Source organism: Bombina bombina, chromosome 4 (genome assembly GCF_027579735.1).
Source record: "Bombina bombina isolate aBomBom1 chromosome 4, aBomBom1.pri, whole genome shotgun sequence".
NCBI lineage: Eukaryota > Metazoa > Chordata > Amphibia > Anura > Bombinatoridae > Bombina > Bombina bombina.
In genome coordinates, this window is record NC_069502.1 from 909,118,026 (window position 1) to 909,132,779 (window position 14,754).

The 14,754-nt window shown below is 39.2% G+C and overlaps 1 protein-coding gene across 5 annotated transcripts in view; it reads left to right on the forward strand.

Moving 5' to 3' along the window:
* The window catches only part of UTRN (utrophin), a 1,395,536-nt gene that overhangs the window by 1,050,548 nt on the left and 330,234 nt on the right, over nucleotides 1-14,754 (forward strand). For 4 of the 5 annotated variants that reach the window (XM_053711837.1, XM_053711835.1, XM_053711836.1 and 1 more), the window contains 2 exons: nucleotides 11,933-11,993; nucleotides 12,915-12,971. In XM_053711837.1, the coding sequence (XP_053567812.1) occupies nucleotides 11,933-11,993; nucleotides 12,915-12,971 (118 nt within the window). The remainder of the gene's footprint in view (nucleotides 1-11,932; nucleotides 11,994-12,914; nucleotides 12,972-14,754) is intronic. The other variant, XM_053711838.1, reaches the window with a different exon arrangement.

Consider the following 14,754-nt stretch of genomic DNA (forward strand, 5'->3'; position numbering starts at 1 on the left):
CTTAGTCTTTACATACTGCAGAATCTCACGAATCAACTAGTGTTGTTTCTTCAGAAACATGGTTGGAGGATCAATTTACCAAAAAGTTTCTTGATTCCTCAGACAAGGATCACCTTTTTAGGCTTCCAGATAGATTCAGTGTCCATGACTCTGTCTCTAACAGACAAGAGACGTTTAAGATTGGTCGCAGCATGTCGGCTCCTTCAGTCTCAGTCATTCCCTTCAGTGGCTATGTGCATGCAAGTTTTAGGTCTCATGACTGCAGCATCGGACGCAATCCCCTTTGCTCGTTTTCACATGAGACCTCTACAGCTTTGTATGCTGAATCAATGGTGCAGGGATTATACAAAGATATCACAATTAATATCCTTGAATCCCAATGTACGACACTCTCTGACATGGTGGATAGATCACCATCGTTTGGTTCAAGGGGCTTCTTTTGTTCGCCCAACCTGGACTGTGATCACAACAGATGCGAGTCTTTCAGGTTGGGGAGCTGTTTGGGGGTCTCTGACAGCACAAGGGGTTTGGAAATCTCAAGAGGCGAGATTACCAATAAATATTTTAGAACTCCGTGCAATTCTCAGGGCTCTTCAGTTCTGGCCTCTACTAAAGAGAGAACCGTTCATTTGTTTTCAGACAGATAATATCACAACTGTGGCTTATGTCAATCATCAGGGTGGGACTCACAGTCCCCAAGCTATGAAAGAAGTATCTCGGATACTTGCTTGGGCGGAATCCAGCTCCTGTCTAATCTCGGTGCATATCCCAGGTGTAGACAATTGGGAGGCGGATTATCTCACCCGCCAGACTTTACATCCAGGGGAGTGGTCTCTCCATCCAGATGTGTTTTCTCAGATTGTTCAGATGTGGGGTCTTCCAGAGATAGATCTCATGGCCTCTCATCTAAACAAGAAACTTCCCAGATACCTGTCCAGGTCCAGGGATGTTCAGGCGGAAGCAGTGGATGCGCTGACACTTCCTTGGTGTTATCAACCTGCTTACATCTTCCCGCCTCTAGTTCTTCTTCCAAGAGTGATTTCCAAAATCATCATGGAACAGTCTTTTGTGTTGCTGGTGGCTCCAGCATGGCCACACAGGTTTTGGTATGCGGATCTGGTTTGGATGTCCAGTTGCCCGCCTTGGCCACTTCCGTTACGGCCGGACCTACTATCTCAAGGTCCATTTTTCCATCAGGATCTCAAATCATTAAATTTGAAGGTATGGAAATTGAACGCTTAGATCTAAGTCATAGAGGTTTCTCTGATTCAGTGATTAATACTATGTTACAAGCTCGTAAATCTGTCTCTAGAAAGATTTATTATAGAGTTTGGAAGACTTACATTTCATGGTGTTTTTCTCATAATTTCTCCTGGCATTCTTTTAGAATTCCTAGAATTTTGCAGTTTCTTCAGGATGGTTTGGATAAGGGTTTGTCTGCAAGTTCCTTGAAAGGACAAATCTCCGCTCTTTCTGTTTTATTTCACAGAAAAATTGCTATACTTCCTGATATACACTGTTTTGTACAGGCTTTAGTTCGTATTAAGCCTGTCATTAAGTCAATTTCTCCTCATTGGAGTCTTAATTTGGTTCTGAGGGCTTTACAGGCTCCTCCATTTGAACCTATGCATTCTTTGGACATTAAACTACTTTCTTGGAAAGTGTTGTTCCTTTTGGCTATCTCTTCTGCTAGAAGAGTTTCTGAGCTATCTGCTCTTTCTTGTGAGTCTCCTTTTCTGATTTTTCATCAGGATAAGGCAGTTTTGCGGACTTCTTTTCAATTTTTACCTAAGGTTGTGAATTCTAACAATATTAGTAGAGAAATTGTTGTCCCTTCTTTATGTCCTAATCCTAAGAATTCTTTGGAAAAATCCTTACATTCTTTGGATGTGGTAAGTGCTTTGAAATATTATGTGGAAGCTACTAAAAATTTCAGGAAGACTTCTAGTCTATTTGTTTTATTTTCTGGTCCTAGGAAAGGTCAGAAAGCTTCTGCTATTTCATTGGCTTCTTGGTTGAAACTTTTGATTCATCAAGCTTATTTGGAGTCAGGTCAAACCCGCCTCAGAGAATTACAGCTCATTCTACTAGATCAGTCTCTACTTCATGGGCTTTTAAGAATGAAGCTTCAGTTGATCAGATTTGCAAAGCAGCCACTTGGTCCCCTTTGCATACATTTACTAAATTCTACCATTTTTATGTATTTGCTTCTTCGGAAACAGTTTTTGGTAGAAAAGTTCTTCAGGCAGCTGTTTCAGTTTGATTCTTCTGCTTTTTGATTTAAGTTTTTTTCTTTCAAAAGTGAAAATAACTTATTTTTGGGTTGTGGATTATTTTCTCAGCGGAATATGGCTTTTTTTTTGTTTTATTCCCTCCCTCTCTAGTGACTCTTGAGTGGAAGACTCCACATCTTGGGTATTGATATCCCATATGTCACTAGCTCATGGACTCTTGCCAATTACATGAAAGAAAACATAATTTATGTAAGAACTTACCTGATAAATTCATTTCTTTCATATTGGCAAGAGTCCATGAGGCCCACCCTTTTTATGGTGGTTATGATTTTTTGTATAAAGCACAATTATTTCCAAATTTCCTTTGTTGATGCTTTCTACTCCTTTCTTTATCACCCCACTGCTTGGCTATTCGTTAAACTGACTTGTGGGTGTGGTGAGGGGTGTATTTATAGGCATTTTGAGGTTTGGGAAACTTTGCCCCTCCTGGTAGGATTGTATATCCCATATGTCACTAGCTTATGGACTCTTGCCAATATGAAAGAAATGAATTTATCAGGTAAGTTCTTACATAAATTATGTTTTAAAAGATATATAATCCTGTTATTACCCATTCCCTAGTTTTGCATAACCAACACAGTTTATATTAATACACTTTTTACCTCTGTGATTATCTTGTATCTAAGCCTCTGCAAACTGCCCCTTATTTTAGTTCTTTTGACAGACTTGCATTTTAGCCAATCAGTGCTGGCTCCAAGGAACTCCACGTGCGTGAGCACAGTGTTATCTATATGAAACACATGAACTAACACCCTCTAGTGGTGAAAAAATGTCAAAATGCCTGAGCTAAGAGGCGGCCTTCAAGGGCTTAGAAATTAGCATATGAACCTCCTAGATTTAGCCTTCAACTAAGAATACCAAGAGAACAAAGCAAAATTGGTGATAGAAGTAAATTAGAATTTTTTTTAAAATTACATGCCCTATCTGAATAATGAAAGTTAGTTTTGGACTAGACTGTCTCTTTAAACAGTAAATAAATTATATCTATAATTAGGGATAGGCAAATGTGTTAAAATTTGAATGTTAGAATGAATGTTATTGTAGAAATTCAAATGTTAAGAACGAATATTCTTAAAAATTCTGTAATTGAATGCTATTTACAGTTTTCAAATTTACTTTTGAATTTAAATGTTTATAATTAGATTGAATGTCCAGATTCGAAATTTCGAATGTAACATTAAAATTTACTATTCAGAAGTTCAATAGTTCATGTGGTAGGGAATTTTAGTAAATTGATACAAATATTTCAATTTGAATGTGTCTATTTCGAATATTGCATAATTCAAATATTACATTTAAAGAAAGCATTAGAAATACTATTACAAATATATAAATTCAAGTTTTTTGAATATTGCATAATTCGAATCGAATTATTAGAAAATTCAAATTAGAAAATTCACATAGAATATTACATTTAAAGAAAGCATTAGAAATACTATTACATTAAACGAATGTTAGAATGTTGTACAAACAAATGACCAAATGTGTTAAAATTTGTTTCATTTTTTGAATATTGCAAAACATTCGCCTATCCCCTAGCTATAATGATGTATTCAGTGTAAATGTTATCTTGAAAATATTATTTAGATGTATTTTTACATATTATATTAGTTGTTTAAATATTGAAGGTATAAGTGTAAAGGGTTCGTTTCGATACTGTACTTTAGTTTCTATATGGTGACGGGTGCAGCCATGTTGGAACCTAGGTTTTCACTTCTCTGTCTCTTCTGTTGGGGACAGTTAGGGACAGATATAAAACAGTCAATAAAAGAGAATGTGCAAACAAGGCTTATAGGGTTTCTACCAAGCTATTGTTTGCTCACTCTGACTTGACTCTGATGCCAAGAAAGGTGGGAGAAACAGAGAAAAAGGACCAAAAGGAGGAAAAGACTAGACATTCAGGATAGGGAAGGTGAGAGACACATGTACAATAATTAGAGCTGGTAGGGGAGGTGGGGAGGATTAGAGATGAGTGAGACAGGAAGGAACAAGAGTGTCAGGCAGTAAAGACCATGTGACAAAAAAGACCAGCAAGGTGTACAAGGGCACGTGAGAGAGCTCATCCAACACTCAGATCAAGTCAGGTTAAGAAGAAGAAAAAAGACATAGCGAAGGGATGTGACATTCAGGGAAAGGGAAAAAAAGAGATGAAAAAGACAAAAGAGATTAGATACTTCTAAAGTTCATATCATCCAAATATAGGGCATAGAATGGTTTGTGTACTTTAAAGGGTTATTGTAATGTAAATGCTTTCTCCCTTTTAAAGGGATACTAAACCCAATTTCTCTTACTTGGTGTATTCAGTCCACGGATTCATCCTTACTTGTGGGATATTCTCATTCCCTACAGGAAATGGCAAAGAGAGCACACAGCAAAGCTGTCCATATAGCTCCCCTCAGGCTCCGCCCCTCCAGTCATTCTCTTTGCCGCTCTAACTAGTAGCATCTCCACGGGGATGGTAAAGAGTATGTGGTGTTAGATTTGTAGTTTTACTTCTTCAATCAAGAGTTTGTTATTTTAAAATAGTGCCGGTTTGTACTATTTACTCTGCAGCAGAAAGTGATGAAGATTCTGCTGAGAGGAAAAAGATTTTAGCATGTTGTAACTAAAATCCATTGCTGTTCTCACACAGGACTGTTGAGTACAGGAGAACTTCAGTTGGGGGGAACAGTTGCAGGCTTATTCTGCTTGAGGTATGTTTCAGTCATATTTTCTAACAAGACCTGGTAGTGCTAGAAAACTGACAGATATCCCATGAGGGAGGTAAGCCATTTTCTCAGACACAGTATAGAAAGAGGGCTTTCACTAAGGGCTTAATACTGACAGACACTTGATGGGCTAATCGATTCCTTTATTAGGGTAATCTGATGTTATTAAACATTTTTAAGCGTTTTGCAAACACTTTTTGGGGTATTTTTACGCCTGGCATTGTAATAGACAGCTATTTTGACTCAGTAAGGCCCCATATCTCTAGAGTGAGAAGGAGGAGGCCTCATTTTCGCGCGTCAGTTGCACAGTTAATTTGGAACACAGCTCCACGCAGCTTCATGTGCAGAGCCTTTTGAGTACAGGAGGACTTCAGGGAGGCTTCATTTACACCTGCAAATAACCCTAAAGGAAGGTAAAGCCACGGCAAAGACTGTGGCAGAGTACTGTAGTTAAACCGGTTATTTACTCATTTTGCTCCGGTTTGGGCATTAAGGGGTTAAACGATTTGAAAACTTGTGTGCAATCATTTCAAGGCATGAGGATCATGTGGTGAAAATTTCATTAAGATCGGATGTTTTTTGGTGATTTGGTAAAAAGTGTGTGCCTTTTTATTATTTAAAGAGACAGTAACGTTTTTTCAAAAGTTTTTTTTTTTCAACATTTTAGTGTTTTCTGAGTCTGTCAAACAGGTCTGAGTCTTCAGATAGACCTTGTTCTTTATGTTCAAAAGCCATGGCAATACCCCCATTGCACGTATGTTTAAAGTGTGCACAAACATCTAAACATTTTAAAGATCATCCAGTGACAATACAAAATGCTGCCCAGGATGATTCTTTAACGGAGGGTAATGAGGATAGTCCTCCTTCCTCCCCCCACGTGTCTACACCAGTTACGCCCGCGCAAGCGATGCCTAGTACCTCTAGCGCATTGCCCCCTGTTACCTTACAGCAATTAGCGGCAGTAATGGATAATTCCCTTGCAGCTTTTTTATCCAAACTGCCAGTTTTTCCAAGAAAGCGCGATAGCTCAGTTTTAAACATAGAGGATGAGCCATCTGAAGCTTTGGATAATGTATCTGTAGCACCCTCACAAAACTCAGAGGTAGCAGTGAGGGAAGGGCTGTCTGAGGGCGAAATTTCTGACACAGGGAAAGTTTCTCAGCAGACAGAGTCAGATTCCTTAGTGTTTAAATTTAAGCTGGAACACCTCAGCGTACTGCTTAAGTAAGTTTTGGCTACGCTGGACGATTGTGACCCCATGGTGGTCCCTGAAAAATTGTGTAAAATGGACAGATATTTAGAGGTACCTGTATACACTGAGGCATTTCCGATTCCTAAAAGGGTGGCGGATATTGTGACTAAGGAGTGGGAGAGACCAGGTGTACCCTTTGTTCCCCCACCTATCTTTAAGAAAATGTTCCCCATAAATGACCCCAGGAAGGACGCGTGGCAGACGGTCCCTAAGGTAGAGGGGGCTGTTTCAACATTGGCTAAGCGTACAACTATACCAATAGAGGACAGTTGTGCTTTCAAAGATCCTATGGATAAAAAATTGGAGGGCTTACTAAAGAAAATTTTTGTTCAGCAAGGCTTTCTGCTTCAACCAATCGCCTGCATTATCCCTGTAACTACTGCAGCGGCCTTTTGGTTTGAGGCTCTGGAGGAGTCGCTCCAGAGAGAGACTTCATACGATGAGGTCATGGATAGAATTCACGCTTTAAAACTGGCTAATTCTTTTATCACTGATGCCGCGCTCCAATCAGCTAAATTAGCGGCGAAAACCTCTGGTTTTGCCGTCATGGCATGACAAGCACTTTGGCTCAAATCGTGGTCGGCGGATGTGTCGTCCAAGACGAAACTGTTAAACATTCCCTTCAAGGGGAAAACCCTTTTCGGCCCAGAGCTGAAAGAAATTATTTCAGATATCACTGGAGGCAAGGGCCATGCCCTTCCACAAGATAGGCCATTCAAGGCCAAAAACAAGGCTAATTTTCGCTCCTTTCGCAACTACAGGAGCGGACCTGCTACAACCTCTGCTGCCGCAAAGCAGGATATCGCTTCCCAGCCCAAGGCAACCTGAAAACCCTTGCAGGGCTGGAATAAGGGTAAACAGGCCAAGAAGCCTGCTCCTGCTACCAAGACAGCATGAAGGGGTAGCCCCCGATCTGGGATCGGATCTAGTGGGGGGCAGACTTTCTCTCTTCGCTCAGGCTTGGGCAAGAGATGTTCCAGACCCCTGGGCATTAGAAATAGTTGCTCAGGGGTACCTTCTAGAATTCAAGGATTCTCCCCCAAGGGGAAGGTTCCACATTTCTCGTTTGTCTTCAGACCAAACAAAGAAACAGGCGTTCTTACGCTGTGTTGAAGATCTTCTGAAAATGGGAGTGATACACCCAGTTCCAATTGCAGAACAAGGACTGGGCTTTTACTCAAATCTATTCGTAGTTCCCAAAAAGGAAGGAACTTTCAGGCCAATTCTGGATCTAAAGATTCTAAACAAATTCCTCAGAGTTCCGTCCTTCAAGATGGAAACCATTCGGACGATCTTGCCTATGATCCAGGAAGGTCAATATATGACTACCGTGGATTTAAAGGATGCGTACCTACATATTCCTATCCACAAAGGTCACCATCAGTTCCTAAGGTTCGCCTTTCTGGACAATCATTACCAGTTCGTGGCCCTGCCTTTCGGGCTGGCCACCGCTCCCAGAATTTTCACAAGGGTTCTAGGGTCCCTTCTGGCGGTACTAAGACCGCGGGGCATTGCAGTAGCACCTTATCTAGACGACATCTTAATACAGGCGTCGTCCTTCCTCAGAGCCAAGGCTCATACGGACATCGTTCTGGCCTTTCTAAGGTCTCACGGGTGGAAGGTGAATGTAGAAAATAGTTCTCTGTCCCCGCTCACAAGGGTTCCCTTTCTGGGAACACTAATCGACTCGGTAGAAATGAAAATCTTTCTGACAGAGGTCAGGAAGTCAAAACTGTTGAATACTTGCCGAGTTCTTCATTCCATTCCTCGGCCTTCCGTGGCTCAGTGCATGGAAGTAATTGGTTTAATGGTTTTGGCGATGGACGTGGTCCCTTTCGCCCGAATCCATCTCAGACCACTGCAACTGTGCATGCTCAAACAGTGGAATGGAGATTACGCAGATTTATCTCCTCAGATTCAAATGGACCAAAAGACCAGAGACTCTCTTCTCTGGTGGTTGTCTCAAGATCACCTGTCTCAGGGGCTGAGTTTCCGCAGACCGGAATGGATCATTGTCACGACCGATGCCAGTCTGATAGGCTGGGGTGCGGTCTGGAACTCCCTAAAGGCTCAGGGACTATGGTCTCGGGAAGAATCTCTTCTCCCGATAAACATTTTGGAGCTGAGAGCGATATTCAATACTCTCCAGGCGTGGCCTCAACTAGCAGAGGCCAAATTCATCAGATTTCAGTCGGACAACATCACGACTGTAGCGTACATCAATCATCAGGGGGGAACATAGAGTTCCCTAGCGATGAAGGAAGTATCCAAGATTATCAAATGGGCGAAGGATCACTCCTGCCATTTATCTGCAATTCACATCCCAGGAGTAGACAACTGGGAGGCGGATTTTCTAAGTCGTCAGACTTTCCACCCGGAGGTTTTTGCTCAACTAACTCAGCTTTGGGGCATTCCAGAGTTGGATCTGATGGCGTCCCGTCAGAACACCAAACTTCCCCTTTACGGATCCAGATCCAGGGATCCCAAGGCGGCATTGATAGATGCATTAATAGCGCCTTAGTCATTCAGTCTAGCTTATGTCTTTCCACCGTTTCCTCTTCTCCCTCGGCTAATAGCCAGAATCAAACAGGAGAGGGCTTCGGTAATTCTGATAGCGTCTGCGTGGCCACGCAGGACTTGGTATGCAGACCTAGTGGGCATGTCATTGGTCCCACCATGGAAACTGCGATCGAGACAGGATCTTCTAATCCAAGGTCCTTTCAAGCACCCAAATCTAGTTTCTCTGCAGCTGACTGCTTGGAGATTGAACGCTTAATCCTATCTAAGCGGGGGTTCTCTGATTCAGTTATAGATACTCTGATACAGGCCAGAAAGCCTGTCACCAGGAAAATTTACCATAAGATATGGCGGAAATATCTTTGTGTGAATCCAAGGGTTACTCGTGGAGTAAAGTTAGGATTCCAAGGATATTGTCTTTTCTCCAAGAAGGTTTGGAGAAATGTCTGTCAGCTAGTTCCTTAAAGGGACAAATATCTGCTCTGTCTATTCTGTTACACAAGCGTCTGGCAGCTGTGCCAGACGTTCAGACGTTTGCACAGGCATTAGTAAGAATCAAGCCTGTCTACAGACCTGTGGCTCCTCCATGGAGTCTAAATTTAGTTCTTTCAGTTCTTCAAGGGGTTCAGTTTGAACCTTTACATTCCATAGATATCAAGTTATTATCTTGGAAAGTTTTGTTTTTAGTAGCTATTTCTTCTGCTCGAAGAGTTTCAGAATGATCTGCTTTACAGTGCGATTCACCCTACCTGGTGTTCCATGCAGATAAGGTTGTTTTGCGTACTAAACCTGGTTTCCTTCCAAAGGTGGTTTCTAATAAGAATATTAACCAGGAAATCATTGTTCCTTCTCTGTGCCCTAATCCAGTTTCTAAGACGGAACGACTGTTGCACAATCTTGATGTGGTTCGTGCTTTAAAGTTCTATTTAAAAGCAACTAAAGATTTCAGACAAACATCATCCTTGTTTGTCGTGTATTCTGGTAAGAGGAGAGGTCAGAAAGCGACTGCCACCTCTCTTTCATTCTGGCTGAAAAGCATCATCCGATTGGCTTATGAGACTGCTGGTAAGCAACCTCCTGAACGAATTACAGCTCATTCCACCAGAGATGTGGCTTCCACATGGGCTTTCAAGAATGAGGCTTCTGTTGAACAGATTTGTAAGGCAGCGACTTGGTCTTCACTGCATACATTCGCCAAATTTTACAAATTCGATACTTTTGCTTCTTCGGAGGCTATTTTTGGGAGAAAGGTTTTGCAAGCAGTGGTGCCTTCCGTTTAGGTTACCTGACTTGTTCCCTCCCTTCATCTGTGTCCTATTGCTTTGGTATTGGTATCCCACAAGTAAGGATGAATCCGTGGACTGAATACACCAAGTAAGAGAAAACAGAATTTATGCTTACCTGATAAATTACTTTCTCTTACAGGTGTATTCAGTCCACGGCCCGCCCTGATATTTAAGTCAGGTTTAAATTTAATTTACTATTACTACAGTCACCACTGCACCCTATGGTTCTCCTTTTTCTCCTAACCGTCGGTCGAATGACTGGGGCGGAGCCTGAGGGGAGCTATATGGACAGCTTTGCTGTGTGCTCTCTTTGCCATTTCCTGTAGGGAATGAGAATATCCCACAAGTAAGGATGAATCCGTGGACTGAATACACCTGTAAGAGAAAGTAATTTATCAGGTAAGCATAAATTCTGTTTTTTTTTATTTTATGATTCAGATAGAGCATGCAGTTTTAAGCAACTTTCTAATTTACTTCTATTATCAATTTTTCTTTGTTCTCTTGGTATCTTTATTTGAAACAGCAGGAATGTCAAGCTTAGGAGCCGGCCAATTTTTGGTTCAGAACTCTGGATAGCGCTTGCTGATTGGTGGCTACATTTAGCCACCAATCAGAAAGCGGTACCCAGGTGCTGAACCTAAAATGGAAAAAAAAAATGGGTCTGGTATCTCCTTAATGTGCCCCCAATGATCCATTTTGCCTGTTGGAGTGTATTAAATTGTTTACAAATATCTTGTTTACAATTATTTTGTCATTTGAAATGCTATTGCCCGTAGAAGCCACCAAGTATACTGAAATACAGCGGCATTCTTTATTGAAAAGCTAAGCAGCAGCCCAGAGCGGGGGGGAAGGGGAAGGGGGGTGAGAGTTATCAAAATGTTTATTATTAATTACGCTTTCTAAATATTTGCATTTGTCTATAGAGAGAGAGTTAAGAAACTGATGCAATTATGAATACAGTGAGAGATTAGATGAGGATGTCTCCTATTTCTACAAGCTCATCCCTGTTAAATGGGCATTGGTTTCTTGAGAACAGCTATTTTATATAGGAATATAAACCAAAAAAAAAAAACATTTTCATACATTTTATACTCTGCAGCTGGAAACACATAAAGAGGAAAACAATTTTAGAATACAGGGTCCTCTTAACTCTAAATTTGTTTTTAGTCTGTTAATGTATAAAATCTAATATTTTTTCAAAATATTCTAAATAGATCTTGACAATTATGCCCATTACTTAAATGATTGCGCATATCTTAGTTTTTTTACTTTAGTGGCTTAACACAACCTTGGGGAGAAAAACAATCTCGGAACAGGCAACACAGTTTATTCATTATGGTCAATATTTCATTTAAGTTAAAAGGACACTGAACCCAATTTTTTTTTTCGTGATTCAGATAGAGCATGCAATTTTAAGCAATTTTATAATTTACTCCTATTATCAATTTTTCTTCGTTCTCTTGCTATCTTTATTTGAAAAAGACATCTAAGCTAAGGAGCCAGACAATGTTTTGTTCAGAACTCTGGACAGCACTTGTAATTTATCCACCAATCAGCAAGAACAACCCAGGTTGTTCACCAAAAATGGTCCGGCATCTAAACTTACATTCTTGCTTTTCAAATAAAGATACCAAGATAATGAAGAAAATTTGATAATAAAAGTAAATGAGAAAGTTGCTTAAAATTGCATGCTCTATCTGAATTACAAAATAATACATTAAGGTTCAGTTTCCCTTTAAGACTTGCTTTTTATAAGCATGCTCAAAACTGCATTTGCTTTTGTTTTTTACTCTCTTAGAAGCGTTTGTTTTTTTATTTTTTATTCACTGAGTGTGGAGTGCCTAATTAACTTTTTTTTTTTTTTGTCTCTTTCAGCTTCAGTTCAACTTCCATGGCAACGATCGGTGTCCCTTAACAAAGTGCCCTACTACATTAAGTAAGTTTTTAAGGCCCTTTTTCATATGCAAAAAAAATATGAATTGGTACTTTATTTAAAAATACTTAATAGTGCAAGAAGTGTTATAAGAATAAAAAAAGGGATCACAGGGACTTTTGTGGTATTTGCAGGAGACTTTCAGTGGAATAGTGCCACAAATTAAGCTTCATATACTAAACTATACTTGTATTTTTTATGAAGAGGAGGAGTTATAACAAATGCATACTGCAGGGCTGTTCCTAGTTTATTAAAGGGACACTAAACCCATTTTCTTTCTTTGATGATTCAGATAGAGCGTGCCATTTTAAGCAACTTTTTAATTTATTCCTATTATCAATTTTTCTTCTCTTTCTATCTTTATTTAAAAAGCAGGAATGTAAAGATTAGGAGCCAGCCTATTTTAGGTTCAGAACCCTGACTAGCACTTGTACTTTAATTGGTGGCTACAGTTATCAAACCAATAAGCAAGCACAACCCAGGTTCTGAACCAAAAATGGTCCGGCTCCTAAGGTTTACATTCCTGCTTGTTAAATAAAGATAGCAAGAGAACAAAGAAAAAATTGATTATATCAGTCAATTAGAAATGCTCTACCCGAATTATTAAAGACCATTTTTGCATTTAGTATCCCTTTAAGATATTTTATTTTCAAAGCAGACCTGCACTATGTGTTTTCACCTTATGCTTAGCGGTGCGGAATCTGTTGGCGCTCTACAAATAACCGATAATAATAATAATAATAATATGCTTGTGATATATATTATTTATAAATGTGATACAAAAACACCCCTTACAGCACTCGAATCTGCTCTAAATATTCCAAACTTTTCTTTGAGATGGGATGATTTTAAATATGTGAAATTATTTTAAATATGAGATTTTTTATACTATAAAGAAGTAAGTGATCTCATTAAATTTAATAGCTATTACAGGGAAGATTACAGCCCACCGCAGTACCCAGGTTTGGGCTCTGAGAGCAGGTAAGAACGCACAGTGTGAGCATGCAGAATACGATATGTGCATGGGCTTTTCTTTTATGGTATATTTCAAAGCTAATAAATACTGAGATGCCCAAAGCTGACAATTAATAGGAGACAAGCTAACACTAATCTAAGAAGCCAGGAATGATTACTCATAATGCCATTCTAAATATGTCTTTTATTTACTAATGTTCACACCATTTAATAATGCTAAATATTGATTTTATTCATTCAGTATGTTGGTACGATACTAATAAGCATTTTGTTTTTCTCTTAACATTGCAGCCTGTTTTCCTACAGTTCATTATTTTCAGATTTTTTTTATATATATACTTGTTTTTGGGATGTTTGGGCAACAATATAACATTTTGTTCATTATAAAATATAAATTGAAAGATAGCATTATTATTGTAGATATGAAGCACAGCATGCAAGTCATACATCTTAAAAGGACATTGAACTCTCACCCCCCCCCCCCCCTTTAATTAAAAAATACATTTTTCTAGTGATCCCTTTTACCTTCTGAAGTATATTTAATTGTTTGAAGACCACTTCTTCACTTTTGTTATTTGAAATAGCTGGTTTAGTCTGTAGAAAGCACCACCTACACAGAAAATATGATTAACAAACTTTTCCTCCATAGAAAAGCTATGTAAACAGGATACATAGCACTACAGGATACAATAGCACTAATTAATCTCCCAGTGGGGGATTGAAGAGTGACATATATTTTGTATCGGAAATAGCTGGTTGTACCCAGCCATAATAGGAATTTCAATACCTAAATATACTTAGACATAACTTTTGCATGTCTGCTTTATTTTATGGGCATTTCCTTAAAAACAACAGCTGATGGATTTATAAGAAAACCCAGCTATTTAAAATTCAAAAATAAACATAAAGATACTATTTTCCATATATTAACACTCTGCAGTCGGTATAACAAGTTATTTGGAACACATTAAAGGAATATGAAACCAATTTTTATTCTTTCATGGTTCAGATAGAGCATACACATTTTAAATAATTCTCCAATTTACTTCTGTTATCTATTTTTTTCTCTTGGTGTCCTTTGTTGAAAAGCCTACATAGGTAGGCTCAGGAGCTAGGAGTTAGCTGCTGATTGGTGGATGCACATTTATGTCTCTTGTCATTGTCTTACTAATGTGTCCAGCTAGCTCCCAGTCGTGCCTTGCTGTTCCTTCAATTAATAAATGAACAGTATAAAATAAATTGGAAAATTATTTAAGATTGTATGCCCTATCTGAATCATAAAATATTTTCTTCTGTTAAGTGTGATCAGTCCACGGGTCATCATTACTTGTGGGATATTAACTGCTCCCCTACAGGAAGTGCAAGAGGATTCACCCAGCAGAGTTGCTATATAGCTCCTCCCCTCTACGTCACCTCCAGTCATTCTCTTGCACCCAACGACTAGATAGGATGTGTTAGAGGACTATGGTGATATATTTAGTTTTTATATCTTCAATCAAAAGTTTGTTATTTTATAATAGCACCGGAGTGTGTTATTCCTTCTCTGGTAGAATTTGAAGAAGAATCTACCTGAGTTTTTCTATGATTTTAGCCGGAGTAGTTAAGATCATATTGCTGTTTCTCGGCCATCTGAGGAGTGAGGTAAACTTCAGATCAGGGGACAGCAGGCAGATTAATCTGCAAAGAGGTATGTAGCAGTTTATTATTTTCTGACATGGAATTGATGAGAAAATCATGCCATACCGTTATAATGTAAACTCAGCCTTGAATGCAGTAGATGTAGCTGATA